General features: G+C 46.6%; 1 protein-coding gene across 2 annotated transcripts in view; it reads left to right on the top strand.

Moving 5' to 3' along the window:
* Syt11 (synaptotagmin 11) overlaps positions 1-15,919 on the top strand; it is a 31,868-nt gene that overhangs the window by 12,904 nt on the left and 3,045 nt on the right. The window contains exon 3 of one of the 2 annotated variants that reach the window (XM_037206773.1): positions 15,155-15,275. In XM_037206773.1, the coding sequence (XP_037062668.1) occupies positions 15,155-15,275 (121 nt within the window). Of the gene's footprint in view, positions 1-15,154; positions 15,279-15,919 lie in introns of both variants that reach the window. The other variant, XM_028890802.2, reaches the window with a different exon arrangement.

The following is a 15,919-nucleotide window of genomic DNA, read 5'->3' as shown; positions in this document are numbered from 1 at the left end:
AGGTCCTGGATCCACGCCCCAGGGCAAAGGAGAAAAAAAATGGAGGGGGGCTTTGTTTTTTAATTTTCACCCGGAATCTGATGGAGCTGAAGATGACCTTGAACTCCTTATTCTTCTCCTCCCATCTCTCAAGTGCTGGGATTGGCCCACCACTCACAGTCTCTGTGGTACAGGGGTAGAACCCAGGACTTTGTGCACGCTGGGCAAGCGCTCCCCAGCTGAGCTCTAGCTCTCCACTGGTTTTTCTTGTTTTGTTTCAATGACACAGGGTCTTCCTATGTACCCTCTGTGGCCTGGGGCTTACGAGGTAGATTGGGCTGACCTAGAACTCACTATGTAGCCTAGGCTGCCTTTGAATTTACAATAATCCTCATGCTTTTGCTGACCAAGTGCTGGGAATCCTGTACCAGCCAATTTTGACTTTTAGAAATTGGCATCATGGCAGAGGCCTGTAAACCCAGTTTTCGGCAGGTGATGGCAGGAGGATTAGGAGTTCAAGGTCATCCTAAGCTATAGGAAGCTGAATGTCAACACACACACACACACACACACACACACACACACACACACACACACACACACACACAAAGGGCTATGGATGTGGCTGAGTTGGTAGAGGGCTTGTCTATCAGGCACAAAACTGCCTGCTACTGTGTAAAATGAAACACGGAGGTATATACCTGTAGTCCCAGCATTTAGGATGCAGAATCAGGAGGATCCGGGGTTCCAAGTTCAAGAACAGCCTAAAATACACGATTTCCTGTCTCAAAAAGAAAGAAGTATCAGGAAGGGAAGGAAGAGTGAAGAAGACGGAAGGGAAATGATTTGTTCTCCTCCGTCTTCTCACCACCTGCTTTCCTCAGGTCTCTGCTCCCCGTTTCTCTGTTTCCTGACTCCCACTGACAGAGGCTCCAGCGCCCATCTCCACTCTCCTCTGTTTGTCCTGGAAGGAGGGTTTCCAGCACTACCCGCCATGCTTCCAGTTCACTCCCGCGTTCACGGTCCAACACTGTGAGGGGGATGGCTCTGTGCCGAGTTAGAGCTGGGAAGAGTCTGGCAAGGAAAGGAACTGATTCAGGCTGGAAACAAAACAGCACTGGGCAGAGAGTACAGACAATGGCATCTGCTAAACTGCCCAGAGTTCTTGGGGAGAGCCAAGTTTCTTCCCACTTTATTAACTCCTTTCATGAGGATAAAGCCAGGGCTAGGATCCTGAGCCATACATCCCAGTAGGAGAGGCCCAGACAGGACCCCGGAGTTTGCCAGGCTCCCACGCTTCCTGAGCCCGTATCTCTGGTCAGCACCCGGGATTCCGTGGGGCTTCATCCATCCCATACCCAATACTCTTTCATTCATCCCCAAGACCCCAGCAGAACATCCCCCAAATGCCTCCTCCTAATCCCCCTACGACAAAACAGCTGCCCTGCCTGTGTGTCCCTAGTAGGCTTCTGCTGGAATCACTCTAGATACTTCATTTTCCAGTCATCTTCAAAAGGTATCATGTATTTTTGAGGGACTGAGCGGTGTGGGATCGGTGGCAGGGTCAGGCACACACTGAGCGACATCCCCAGCCCAGGACATATTCTCTGACAGCTCGGAACCAAATTATCTTCCTTCGAAGAAGCCTTGGTAGGAGGGCCGAGAATATGACCCAGTTGTTGGTAGAGAGCTTGTGTAACATGCACAAAGCCACACAAAAGTGTGGTGGCATGTGTGCTTAATGTAGTTCTGGGGCAGAATCCGGGTGTGCACTCTTCTAACTGAGCTCACACATCAGCCCCCAGACTTTTTTTTTTTCTTTTGAGACAGGGTCTCACTGTATAGCTCTGGCTGGCTTGAGCTATGTAGACCAGGCTGGCTTTGAACTCATAGAGATCCACCTGTCTCTGTCTGCCAGATGGTGGGATTAAAGGTGTGTGCCACCATGCCTGGCCTATGGGATTAATTTTTTAAATTTCTTTTTATTTTATGTGTCTGGGTGTTTTGCCTACATGTATGTTTCTGCATAACTTGTGTGCCTCACACCCACGGGGGCCAGAAAAGGGCACTGGATCCTCTGGAACCGGAGTTACAGCCCATCTGAGCTGCCACGCAGGTTCTGGGGATCAAACCCAGGTTGTCTAAGAAGAGTAGCCAAGTGCTCTTAAATGCTGAGCTGTCTCTCCAGCCCTTGGAAATAGTGTTTTTAAGCAACTGCTTTGTTTCCTCCTGTTTTACTTCATAATCATAAGTGGACTCACATTCTCATTAGCCTGGGACAGGAGAGAAGGCAGCAAATAGTTCAGAGAGCCAGCTGGGGGGGGGTGGGAAGGAGGTGACGGGCGGTCAGTAAGAGTTGAGATGGCCTCCGATGGCCCTTGAGTCATGTTGCCTACCTGGGACAGTGTCATGGGAATGAGAGGGTTCTAAACGTCCCAGATTTACATGAGACCTCCAAGGCCGTCCAGTCTAGCTATGGCGACTGAACAGAGAAAGAACGCATGTCAGTACTCCAGGGACACAAAGAGAGCTGTTTCCTGTGGGAAGGCAGGGGCAGTGGAATGTTCAGGTTTTGTTTCTCACATTTTCTCAGGGCTGTGATTGAGAGTGGTACTGGCCCTGCAGACTTCTGGTCCCAGGAGAGGTTTAGAGCGGGCACAGAGGCCCACCCAGTGCAAATGCAGATTCTGACTAGAAATTGCTCTGAAGGAGCCGTTCGACTAGTTACGAGGAAGTGGCCCTGTCCTCCCCTAGGTTTTCTTTCATCTGAATGTGTCCTTTAGGACCTTGGTCCTGGTGCACTGTGCCACAGCAGAGGCTCTCTGTCAGGCACGGCTAAAACCCTCTCCTCCAAAGCTTTGTTTGCTTGCTCCACAACAGGGTCTTTGCCTCACTAGGTCCCGGGACTGGGAAACAGCCTAGCTCCCAGCCCTCAGTGGCTCAAAAGGGCCATTGACAGGGCTGCTTGAATTGAGAATTGGATAGAAAGAAAAGAGGAGGGGGCCAGGGGAGCAACATAAATCTGGCCTGGCCTGCAGGGCGGAGTGAGTGCCATTTAGGTAGTGTTGTGGCTGCAGGCTTGGGTAGCACAAAGGCTGCTGAATAGGGGCGGGCATTCTGCCCGAGGAAAAGAGCCAGAGGTGACTGGGAGGTCGGGAGAAAAGGGGTTGTCTGCGGAATGATTTAGGGGGAAAACGAGAGGTTGTCTATTTTCCCAAAGAACTACGGATGGGGCATGGGTTTTGATTTTCGGGCGTCTCTGCAAGAACTGGGGAAGAGCTTTAAACAAGTAACTAGGAAACTTAGGCAATAACTTTCAGGGCTTTTGGTTTTGGCTTGAGAGAGGGTCTCCCCCAAGCGACCAGATCTAGGTTCAAATTTGCTACCTTCCATCTTTAGGCTTCAGAGTGGCTGGGTTAACAGGCATGTGCAGGTATGGCGGACACTAAGCCATAATCCTATTTGTTTGATTTTTTGGTGTGTGTGTGTGTGTGTGTGTTTAAAGAAGGAAGTATCCTTTTTAGATTTTTTTTAAATGTGTATGAGTGTTTTGCCTGCATGTGTTTCTGCATACCACATGTGTGCCTGGTGCCCTGGGAGGCCAAAGAGAACCTTGGATTCCCTGGAACTGGAGTTATAGATTGTGAGCCAACATGGGGTTTTGGGGAGCCAAACCCAGGTCTTGTACAAGAACAACAGGTGTTTGTTTCCACTGGGCTGTCTCTCCAGCCCAGTGTTTGGAACACAGGAAGACCTCGAACCTGTTAAACCGTGTGATCACAGGTGTGAGCCTTGTTCAGCTCGGGTGTAGGTAGTCATGTTGGTGAGGCTTCATGGGAGTAGCTTCCTTGACAGCTCTAGGGGACAGAACCTCACCGCAGACTTCCTGATCCTCTGGCCCTGACCGTCTTCCGGCCCCTTCTTCCAGAAGGATCCCTGAGCCTTAGGTGCAGGAGTTAGGTTGATCCTTTATCCGTTGGGACCGGGCCAGGACTCTGCATTTTGACCAGTTATAATTGTCTGTGATCTCTTTTGCAAAGAGAAGTTTCCATGATGTGTCATGAGAACCACGCTTACTGCTGGACCCTGGGGAGGGATCTACTTTGACCTTGAATTTGACCTAATGTGCCCTCCTGTCTCTTCTCCCAAGCCTGGGATTACGGGTGTGCTCTCCCATGTTTGGTTTTATATAATGCCAGGGATCAAATGCAGGATTTTGTGAATGCCAAGCAAGCACTCCACCAAATGAGCTACATGCCCCACCTTGGTACGTGATTCTTTTATCCCACTCTTATGCTTTCTCCACAATTCAAGCCCCCAAAATTGAAGGAAGTTCGATCATAAGGCAAGGACAATTATTTTAAATGACAACTCCAGCAGAGACAACCACTCCTTAACCAAGTTGATTGTCATTAATCTACCAAGAACAAGACCAAAAGGCTTTTACACAAGAAGGAAAACATTTTGTTTTTAATTATGTGTATATGTGTGGGTATGTGAGCATGTACGGTTGTGATCCACCTGATAATGCTGTGGGATATTAAACTCAACTCCTCTACAAAAGCAATATCTACTTTTTTGTTTGTTTGTTTGTTTTGTTTTCGAGACAGGGTTTCGCTGTGTAGCTTTGGAGCCTTTTCTGGAACTCACTCTGTAGCCCAGGCTGGCCTCGAACTCACTGAAATCTGCCTGCCTCTGCCTCTCAAGTGCTGGGATTAAAGGCGTGTGCCACCACCACCCAGCTAAGCAATATCTACTCTTTTTTTTTTTTAGTATTTATTTTATGTGTATGAATGTGTGTGCCTGGATGTATGCATGTGAACTATGTGAGAACAGGAGCCCATGGAAATAAAAGAGAGCACTGGATCCTCTGGAACTGGAGCTACAGACAGTTGTGAGCTGCCATGTGGGTGCTGGGAATGAAAACCAGGTTCTCTGCAAGAGCAGCCAGTGCTCTTGAATGCTGAGCTATAGATGTAACCAACAGTCTTATTAAATAAGAAACACAGAACCAATGTAAAAGAGAAAGCCGAGAGGTCAGAGCTCAGAGCTAAATTCTCACCCTTCCTCCTGCGGTGTCCCAGCTTCCCGAAAGAGAGGTATATCCTGTCTGTCCGTCTTTTTATAGTATTTTATTCTGCCTTCTCATTGGTTGTAAACCCAAACACGTGACTGCCTCATCACTGTCTGTATATACAGCCCCCCAGGTCTTAAAGGCATATGTCTCCAATGCTGGCTGTATCCCTGAACACACAGAGATCTATGGGATTAAAGGCGTGTGCCACCACCGCCACACTCTTGCTATGGCTCTAATAGCTCTGACCCCCGAGCAACTTTATTTATTAACATACAATCAAAACCACATTTCAGTACAATTAGAATACCACCACACTGAGCAATGTCTCCATCCCCAAGAAAAGTTTTATTTTCTTTGATTTTTTTTTTTTTTTTTTTTTTTTTTTTTTTTTGAGACAGGGTCTCTTTCCGTAGTCCTGGCTGTCTGGAACTCACAGAGATCCCCCTGTCTCTGCCTTCTGAGTGCTGGGATTGTGTTTAGTCCTCTGAGGATAATGTTGTTTTGTTTATTTATTTGTGAATGATGAACTGTAGTATGACCAAGAACTTTCATTTAAGAGTTGTTTTTCTTTTGTGTGTGAATGTTTACCTACACTTAGGCACCACATCATGCAGTGCTCTCAGAGACCAGAAGAAGACATTAGATCCCCTGGATCTGGAGCTACAAATGTTTGTGAACCTATACCCCTTTGTGTCTAACTAAAAATGAAGGGTTTTAACTTTAACATAGTAAAGCACTGTACAAATAACAACAGTTATCAAGTACAAATTACATTTACAATATCCAGTCCATTTGTATTTGTTAAATTCAGAGAAAATAGTCCATTATTTATCCTATCTTGATGAGTCTAAAGTTTTGTACCTAAATTACCTTCTATTGTAACTAAGGAAAAATGAAACTATAAATATCTAGTCTTCAACTCCATCAGAGACCCCAAAAGGATATAATATTACCCGAGTAAACAGGAAGTGCAGAGCAAGCAACTTCCAAAACTATAGAAACAACAGAGACATCTGGCTGCCTGGACAGCCGCCCAAGACTCCTCTACAACGTTGGGCCACCCATCTCCAGCCTACAGGCCTAGAATATCTGGCAGACTTTTCTGTGAAGCAGGAATTTTGAAGGAATGTCCTACCCTGTCTTGACAAAGTTCAGCAGACACTTTCCTGTGTGTCCTGCATGTCCAGTTTGTACAGTATATTGAGCAGTTGAGGCAAGGGCAGTTTCTTGCCCAGATGGCTAGCTTTGCCACACTGAAAACAAACTCCATATGGAGGTTCTTCAATGCCCATGATCCTTTGATGAAGTAGATTGGTGCTGCCAGGAGCAGATGTGTGTGTCTCATGTCATGAAAAGCCCCATGTTAACAAAACATTTTAAATGTCATATTCTATAGGTCTTTGAAGTGTTTGAAGACCACTGATCTATCTAAAATATATCTCTGTATGAAAACATACCTAAACATACCTAAAATAACTACAAGTTTGATTGTTATAGATGACTAACTACTAGCCTGAATTTCTTAATTATCCTAAATGTTTATAATAATAGCTTTCAAGGGCTAGAACTTTACCTTACATTTTCAAATGAACTGCATAGGTACAATGCCTTAAGCAAGAGTAGAAACATACATATGGTATAACAAAAATAAATTTAAATTTATATCAATATACCAAAATCCATACCAATGTAAAATATTTGAGGTTAATAGTTATCTTTTTATCCTATATTTTATATCCCCACTAAACGATGACAAACATCCATAATTCACTGAATGACCAAAACCACCCACCCCACCTCTTGTGAATGTGGAGGTTGTGTTCTTCAGACTGCTTCCTGTTGTCTGGGGGTGACAGAATCTTTAGGGAACTGTGGGAAAATTGAGATAATGGTAAAGTCCTGGGAAAACCAGCTGTAACATCTGTTGTCTGCTCTCAGAGCTGTTCCCATGCAGAGGGATCAGTATACACCACCTGTCCTGTAGTTTTTCTTGCTTTATTTCTTCATGTCTGTAGCCAAGATTTTCAGGAGGTCTCCCCCATCAGACCTGATTTCTATTAACCTTCAAGGAATCCACAGCCTTTCATTTCCTGTGGAAACAAGTATAGCCTCTCCCCCAACATAATACATTTTCTGAATTCCATTTTCAAGTTAAGGCATCCCTAAAGTATCTAGGCTGGTTTCATTCAGCAGTCCCTTTTATAATCCCATGTCTGTCAGCAGCATCTGTCATTCGCTCATTAGCAATCAAAAAATTCAAAGCCAACACAACACCATACAGGATCCTTGTATATTTCCCATCGTTACATGGCTTTTTCCCTTTATATTACTTTATTCTCTCTTTAAAGAGTTTACTTTATTATTCTTAAACTATTTTTTCCTATGACGTTTATACCCATTTTATTTTCTTTCCTAAGTACCTATGCACATTTTTAAACACAGTGTAACCTGTTTAGAGGGTTTTTGTTCCCATCTGAACCTGTCTTTACTGTGTGTCTCTAGCCTTTTCTGACTGTATGAGCCAAAGCTAAAACGGCTCAGTGGCTTTGCACCGGCGCCTGGCTCCGCCCTGCTCAGGTCTGTGAGAGCCGGGCCTTAAGCCTGTTTAAGTGTTTAACAGCCCCAGCTCTGGGAAGCTGGTGCCTGCATTGTGGCACACGTTTTTTACTTAGCTTTGTTGCTTCTACTTAATGTGCTTGGCTGCTCAAGTGCTCACTGTATAGCAGAGTCTTTTAAAGGAATTGTATCCTTTTCTTTTTCTTTTTTTTTCTTTCCTTTTCTTCCTTTTTTTTTTTTTTTTTTTTTTTTTTTTTTTTTTTTTTTTTTTTTTAGCTTTCTCGGGCCCTATATAGAAATACAGGCCCCATTTCGGAATGCCAAATGTAGCAGGCTTTCTTTTGGGGTCACCAACCAAATCCCAAATCATGACAGAGACTTAGTATTAGTTATGAATGCTCAGCCTTATCTTTTGCTTGTCCCGTTAGCTCTTGTAACTTAATTTAAACAGTTTCTCTTCATCTACATTTTGCCTCAGGGCTTTTACCTTTCTTTCATTCTGTATGTCCTACTCCATGTCTGTCTGTCTGGCGGCTGCCTGGCTTCTGGCCCCAGGCGTCTCCCTCTCTTTCTCTTTCATTCTCTTCATCCTTCTCTCCTTCTCTCCTGAGCCTAGATTCCTCCTCCTCCTTGTTCTCTCTGCCCACCAGACCTGCCTGTCTCTCTACTGCCTAGCTATTGGGAGTTCACCTTTTATATATATTTATATATATATATATATATATATATATATATATATATATGGTGAAATATATATATATATATATAATTTTATTTTACAATACCATTCAGTTCTACATATCAGCCATGGGTTCCCCTATTCTCCCCCCTCCCACACCCTCCCCTTGCCCCCAGCCTAACCCCCATTCCCACCCCCTCCAGGACAAGTCCTCCCCCGAGGACTGCGATCAACCTGGTAGACTCAGTCCAGGCAGGTCCAGTCCCTTCCTCCCAGACTGAGCCAAGTGTCCCTGCATAAGCTCCAGTTTTCAAACAGCCAACTCATACAATGAGCACAGGACTTGGTCCCACTGCCTAGATGCCTCCCAAACTGATCAAGCCAATCAACTGTCTCACCTATTCAGAGGGCCTGATCCAGCTGGGGGCCCCTCAACCTTTGGTTCATAGTTCATGTGTTTCCATTCATTTGGCTATTTTTTTCAATAATTGAGTAAAACTGAAATTTATTATAAGCCACAGTCGTCCTATTGGGAGTTCACCTTTTTTTTTTTTTTTTTTGGCTTTTGGAGACAGGGTTTCTCTGAATAGCTTTGGTGCCTGTCCTGGATCTCACTCTGTAGACCAGGCTGGCCTCAAACTCACCTGTCTCTGCCTCCTGAGTTCTGGGATTAAAGACAGGCGTTCAACTTTTTATTAGCCCAATCAGGTACCTAAGGCAGGCAAAGTGAAACAACAACAAATCTTTACATAATTAAACAAATGCAGCATAAACAAATGGAACACATCTTTACATAGTTAAAGTAATTTCCACAACAAGCCTCCTTGTGGGTACTGAGAATTTAACCCAGGTCCTCTGCTAAAGCAGCCTCTGCTAAACCTCCAAGCCAACTCTCCAGTTCCTTGTTTAATGAATTTTAATTAAAAACAAAACAAAAAAACCCACATATGTGTTTGAGTGTTTTGCCTGTGTGTGCATTATGTGCTTGGCTGGTGCCCGTGGAAGTCAGAAGGGGAAGATGATGTCAGGTTCCCTAGAACTGGGGTTATGGGTGGCTGTGAGCTACCATGGGGGTGCTGGGAGTCAAACTCTGTTCTCTGCAAGAGCGACCAGTGCTCAAAACCACTGAGGCATCTCTCCAGCCCCTCCTCGTGTAATTCTAGTGAGTTGGAGCTAATGAAGACACGTGCTGCCGCCGCCGGCTGGTGTATTGAACAGCTCGTTTTTTTGGTGTTTTGGAAGGCATTTCCCAGGTTCTACTTTCTATGTGGTTATGGCTAATAGTGAAAGTGAAATTAGGTTCTCTCATCAGACTTTCTGAATACTCACAAAAGGAAAGAAGCAAGAAGCACACTGGTGGGCAAGGGAAACAGCTGGTCTTTACTGGGCGTGGGTACTTACAACCACAACCCAGAGCTGACCCTTACAGTAAAAAAAGAACAAAATGTGGAGCTTCAGCACAGCAGAGAAAAACCATGAAACATGAGTCTGTTTCCTCCTGTGTCTCCATTCCCAAGGCTGCAGTTGAGGGCTTGAGCTTGCCAAGCATGCTAAGGCCCCAAGTTTAATCCCCAGAACTGATTCTCCACTTAGAACAGTGGTTCTCAACCTGTGGTTCATGACACCTTTGGGGGTCAAGGATCAGATATCCTGCATATTGGATATTTACATTATTATTCATAACAGTAGCAAAACTAGTTATGAAGTAGCAATGAAATAACTTTATGGTTGGGGTCACCACAGCATGAGGAACTGAATTAAATGGTCAGCAAGGTGAGCAGTGGTGGCGCACACCTTTAATCCCAGCACTCAGGAAGGATCTCTGTGAGTTCAAGGACATCCTGGTCTACAGAGTGAATTCCAGAACAGCAAGGACTACACAGAGAGACCCTGTCTCAAAAACAAACAAATCAAATATAGTAAACTAAGTTTATTTAATTAAAAAATTAGTTACATTTTTATTGTTGAGGGCACTTTCAAACTCAGGTCACCAGATAAGTATACAAATAAAACAAGTTTTCGGCCAGATGTGGTGGAACAAGCCTTTAATCTTAGCACTTGTGAGATAGACTCATGAGGAGCTCAGTGAGTTTGATGCTAGCCTGGTCTACATATTGAGTCCTAGGACAGCCATGATAGTGAGATCCTGTCTCAAAAAAACAAAAACAAAACGAAACAAAAAAAGTTTTCACCGGGCAGTGGTGGCACATGCCTTTAATCCCAGCACTCGGGAGGCAGAGCCAGGCGGATCTCCATGAGTTTGAGGCCAGCCTGGGCTACAGAGTGAGATCCAGGAAAGGCGCAAAGCTACACAGAGCAACCCTGTCTCAAAAAACAAACAAACAAACAAACAAACAAAAGTTTTCAAGGCTACCTCAGGGTCGCCACAGAGTGAGGCCCCATTTCACAAAACAAAAAATAAAACCCCAGAAGGACAGAAAAAATAGAGACGGGCCAGAAAGCAGAAGGAAAACCTTTTTATTTTATTTTATTTTTTTGAGACAAGGTCTCTACATCATCCTGGCTGGCCTGGAACTCACAGAGAGCTGCCTTCCTCTGCCTCTCAAGTACTGGAATTAAAGGCCACCACACCTGGAAGAAAAATCTTCTACAACAGGGGAGGGTTTCAGGGCTGGAGAGATGGCTCAGCAGCTATTAGCACCTTGTTTTTGCAGGGGACCCAGGTTCGATTCTCAAAACCCATATAGTAGCTCTAACTACCGCCTCTAACTCCAGTTGCAGGGGATCCAGTGCCCTCTTCTGTCTGACCCCTGAAAACACTACATAGACTTGGTGCACACACATACATGCAGGCAAAGCACCCATATACATAAAATAATAATAAAATAATTTAAAAAATAAAATAGGGTCTAGCTCTAGTAGCCCAGGCTGGTCTTCCTGCCTCATCTTCCTGAGTGCTGGGCTCTGTCTCTTCAGTACGTGAGGAGTGCCTGGCCTTGAAAACAAATGCCTAGTCCTCTAGTCCCTGGACCCAAGCATCTGACATGTGGTATGTCTGGTGCTTATTAGCTCTTTTTTTTTTTTAATTTAATTTTATTTATACGTGCATTTGTATTTTTGCCATGGGTGTCGGGGTCCCCTGAAACTGGAGTTACAGACAGGTGTGAGCCGCCATGTGGGTGCTGGGAATTGATCTCAGGTCCTCTGGAAGAAGAGTCAGCGCTCTTAACCCCTGAGCCATCTCTCCAACCCGCTTATTAGCTCTTAAAGGGGTCGATTTGTTACACTCCTCTCAGCTCAGTGCTTGGGAGGCAGAAGCAGGAGGATCCAGTGGGTTTGAGGCCAGCTTTGTCTCCACAGTGAGCTCTAGGCCAACCAGCGCTGTACAGTCTGAAAACAAACAAACAAATGTTCTTCAGACTGAGTAGGGCCCGGCGATTCTCAAACCCCAGCAACGAGAAGCCGAAGCAGGACTGGCATGAGGCCAGCCGGGCTACGCAGCAGACTTGTGTTTTTCAAGTCTAAAGTAGGGTCTAGGGCAAATTTTAAAGATGGAGTAACCAAGATGAGGAGAGCAATGAGGAAATCAGCTGAGAAAGGGAGAAACTGAGGCACGCACAGTCAGGGAGAACGGGTAAGCACCTTGTGAAACGGTCGAACAGGCTCCAGAAAGTTCAAGGACTTGTTCAATGTCATGTAATGAAGCAGAGGACTCAAACCCATCTCCCCATACAGTTTCCAAAACATTATAGTGTGTGCTTGCATGTGTGTGTGCGTGTGTGCGTGCTCGTGTGTGTGTGTGTGTGTGTGTGTGTGTGTGTGTGTGTGTGTACATACACATGTACAGGGGGTGCACAGACATGTGGAGCCCAGGCTTGAGGTCAAGTGGCTTCCTCTATTAGTCTCCGCCCGATCTACCAAGGTTGGGTCTCTCATTGAACCTGGAGCTCAGCACGCAGACGTCATCAGACTGGCCTGGCTAGCCAGCTTGCTCCAGGTATCCCACGCGTGTGCTGGGCTCACAGGCCGGTCCCACACCCACCCTCCTTGTCTGTCTGTGCGGCAAGCAATGACACACTGAGTTTTCTCCCCAGCCCTGTCGTAGGTGTTTTGAAATGGTCTCATGGTGGGTCTCAGGATGGTTTGAAATTCACTATATAACCTAGACTGGCCCAAAGTCAAAATCCTCCTGCCTCTACCTCCCCATCATGCCCTAGGTCATTTTTTGTTCTGTGTTTCTAAGGATTAAATCTAGGGCCTCCCACATGCTAAGGGCAAGCACTACCACTGCACAACAATTTCAGCCTTAGTTTTCAAAGAGAGAATGATTTTTTGAGACAATGACTCACTATGTAGTCCTTTCTGCTATATAGACCAGGCTGGCCTCAAACTCACAAAGATCCACCAGCCTCTGCCTTCTGAGTACTGAGGTTAAAGCTGTGCCTCACCATAACCAACTCAAGAAAAAAAACATTTTGAGACAAGGTCTATGCAGCCTGGGGCTTGAAATGACTATGTAGCTGAAGCTGGCCTTGAACTCCTGACCTTCCTGACTCTTCTCAAGTACTGGGATTACAGGTGTACACCATGCCCAGTTCAAGTCTGGGTGTGGAGGCCAGTGGCTGACATGAATATCTTCCTTGACTATGAGCACATATGGGAGTCAGAAGATAACTTTCAGGAATCAGTTTTCTCTCTTTATAGTTTCTAGGGTTCGAATTTGGTAGCAGGCAGCTAGCTGTGCTTGCTGAGCACTCCACCACCCACACTTTGTGGGGTCCTTGTTTTGTTTTCTTTTTGAGACAGGGTCTCTTTACATAGTCCTGGCTGCCCTGGAACTCACTCTGTAGACCATGCTGGCCATTGATATCCCCCTGCCTCTGCCTGCTAAGTGCTGGGATTAAAGGCGTGCCCACCACCGCCCGGCGTCCTCTTCGTGTTTTGAAGTAGGTTTCCTCCCTGAATCTGGAACTGGGGATTCAGGACTCAGCGAGGCTGGCTGGGCAGTGAGCTCTAGGGATCTGCCTGTCTCTACCTCACAGCACTGGGATTAATGGCACATGCCCCATGGACGGCATTTTGGATTCTTGTTTCATTTTTCACACAGGTGCTGAGGAATCCCCATTCAGTTCCTCCTGCCTTCAAAAGCAACCCCTTTACTGTGTGGGGATCCTCATGGTCCCCAGTTTGTTTTTAATTTATGTGGATGTGTCTGTGGGAGTGTATACCATGTATGTGCAAGTGTGCATGAAGTCCAGTGGTGGGTGCCGGACCCCTTGGAGCTGGAGTCACAGGTGGTTGTGAGCTTCCTTTGGAAGGAGAGCAAGTGCCCTTAGCCACCGAGTCCCCTCTTCAGAAGTGCCCACCCCAAACATAAGAACCAAACGAGATTACTACAGACTAGGCACAGCTATGTGTGGCTTACAGAACTCACTCAGCCCTTCTAATAATCTTCTGATGTGGGTGTTATCTCAGACTCTGAGACTAGAGGTTTCTATTTCACAGATGAAGAGGAAGTACAGGAACGGTTAGTAAGTAGTGACAAAACATTGAAAAAATAGCTTGGCTGAGAGGTGGTTGCACACCTTTAATCCCAGTACTTAGGAGGTAGAAGCAGGCAGATCTCTGTGAGTTCGAGGCCAGCCTGGTCTACAGAGTGAATTTCAAGCTACCCAGGGCTACACACAGAAACCCTGTCTCAAAAAAAATCAAAAAAGAACAAAGAAATAGCCTGAGCCAAGTGTGGAGGTTAACCCAGCGCCCTGGAGCTGGAGGCAGGAGGTCAGTAAACCCAAGCCATCCCATGTAGTATGAGTTTGAAGCAGTCTGGGTTTAAGTTCCTTGTAGGGGCAGAGAGTAGATGAAAGTGAGTGAGTGTGTGTGTCCTAGGTGGAGCTCAGTAGAGAAGCAGTCTGTCTGTCTGTCTGTCTGTCTGTCTGTCTGTCTCTCTCTCTCTTCTTTTATTCTTTTTCAATACAGGGTTTCTCTGTGTAGCCCTGGCTGCTCTGAAACTTGCTCTGTAGACCAGGCTGGCCTTGAACTCAAAGATCCACCAGCCTCTGCCTCCGAGTGCTGAGGTTAAGGCATGTGACACTACCACCTGACTAACACCTTCTTTTTTCTTGTCTTTCCTTTTGAGACAGGATCTCAGTATGCAGCCCTGGCGAGGCTGGCCTCAAACTCATGCACCTGCCTCTGCAGGGCTGAGACTGAAGGGCCCAGCTGGAGGTAGAATACTAGCCTAGTATGCAGGAGGCCTAAATTCAATTCACAGGACCACCAAAAGGAAGAAAGAGGGGGGCTGGTGAGATGGCTCAGAGCTCAAGAGCACTGGCTGCTCTTCCAAAGGTCCTGAGTTCAATTCCCAGCACCCACATGGTGGCTCACAACCATCTGTAATGAGATCTGGCCCCCTCTTCTGGTGTGCAGACATACATGCAGGCAGAACACTGTATACATAATTTTAAAAAAAGAAGGAAAGGAAAGAGCTGGGCGGTGGTGGTGCACACCTTTAATCCCAGCACTCAGGAGAAGCAGGAGATCTCTGTGAGTTTGAGGCCAGCCTGGTCTACAGAGTGAGTTCCAGGACAGCCAGAGCTACACAGAGAAATCCTGTCTTGAAAAAGGAAAGAAAGAAAGAAAAGAAAAGAAAAGAAAAAAGAAAGAGAAGGTCCAGGAGTCAGCATTAAATCAGCAGTGTAACTGTAAGAGCTCGGCCTGGCTTTCACGGTGCTTCCGTACCTGGCCTGAGCATGCCCACCCTCAGGCTCTCTTCCCTCTCCTCTGCAGATCTGTGTAGTCCCCCGTCCCGTCCCGTCCCGTCTGCCCCCCCCCCCCCCCCCCCCCCCCCCCCCCCCCCCCCCCCCCGCGTCAGGATTCTCACCCAGGTTTCTCCCTTACAGAAGTGCATTAGCAGAGGGGAGCTCCAGGTGTCGCTGTCATACCAGCCTGTGGTACAAAGGATGACAGTGGTGGTCCTCAAAGCCAGACACCTGCCCAAGATGGACATCACCGGTCTCTCAGGTAGCAGCTATTTACTTCAACCTGTCTGTCTGCACAACCCTGCCCCGACCGGACTGTGGCCCCGACACACCCCACCGTGTCCAGACCCCCTCCCGTCCTCGTTCACAGCCCACCCAGTCTCCCGCCTGCTTCTGCTCCCCCGTGACCAGGCCCATAGATCCCCCAGCCACAGTGATGCTGGAGGTGAGCCAACAAGGGTACTCTAAATCCCGTGCATGCCGGGGCAGTTAGACCAGGTGAGATTTGTAAGGAAGACTGCCCGTATCTCTTCGTCCCCGCGCCCTGGACAACGCTTCCTAATTTCTTCAGACCGGCACTTGGTCTACTCCAGACCTGCTGGGTCCCCCAGTCCCCCATGAGGCCGCTAGACTGGTGTGTGGTCCGCGTGCGTTTGTGGCCGCGATCACCGCAGACCTGATGGTCAGGTGAGGATAACAGAGTCTCCTCCATCTACACCAGTGCTTCTCTGCCTGCCTAACGCTGCGACCCTTCAGTGCAGTTCCTCATGTTACGGTGACCCCCAGCCATAAAATTACTCTGTTGCTACTTCATAACTGTAACTGTGCTACTGTTATGAATCGTTATGTAAATATCTGACAGGGGACACCGAAGAGGTCGAGACCCACAGGTTGAGAACTGCTGTT

Source organism: Peromyscus leucopus, chromosome 6 (genome assembly GCF_004664715.2).
Source record: "Peromyscus leucopus breed LL Stock chromosome 6, UCI_PerLeu_2.1, whole genome shotgun sequence".
In the NCBI taxonomy this organism is placed as follows: Eukaryota; Metazoa; Chordata; class Mammalia; order Rodentia; family Cricetidae; genus Peromyscus; species Peromyscus leucopus.
Note: the sequence above shows the minus strand (reverse complement) of the source record. Positions and strands in the feature narration are given on the sequence as shown.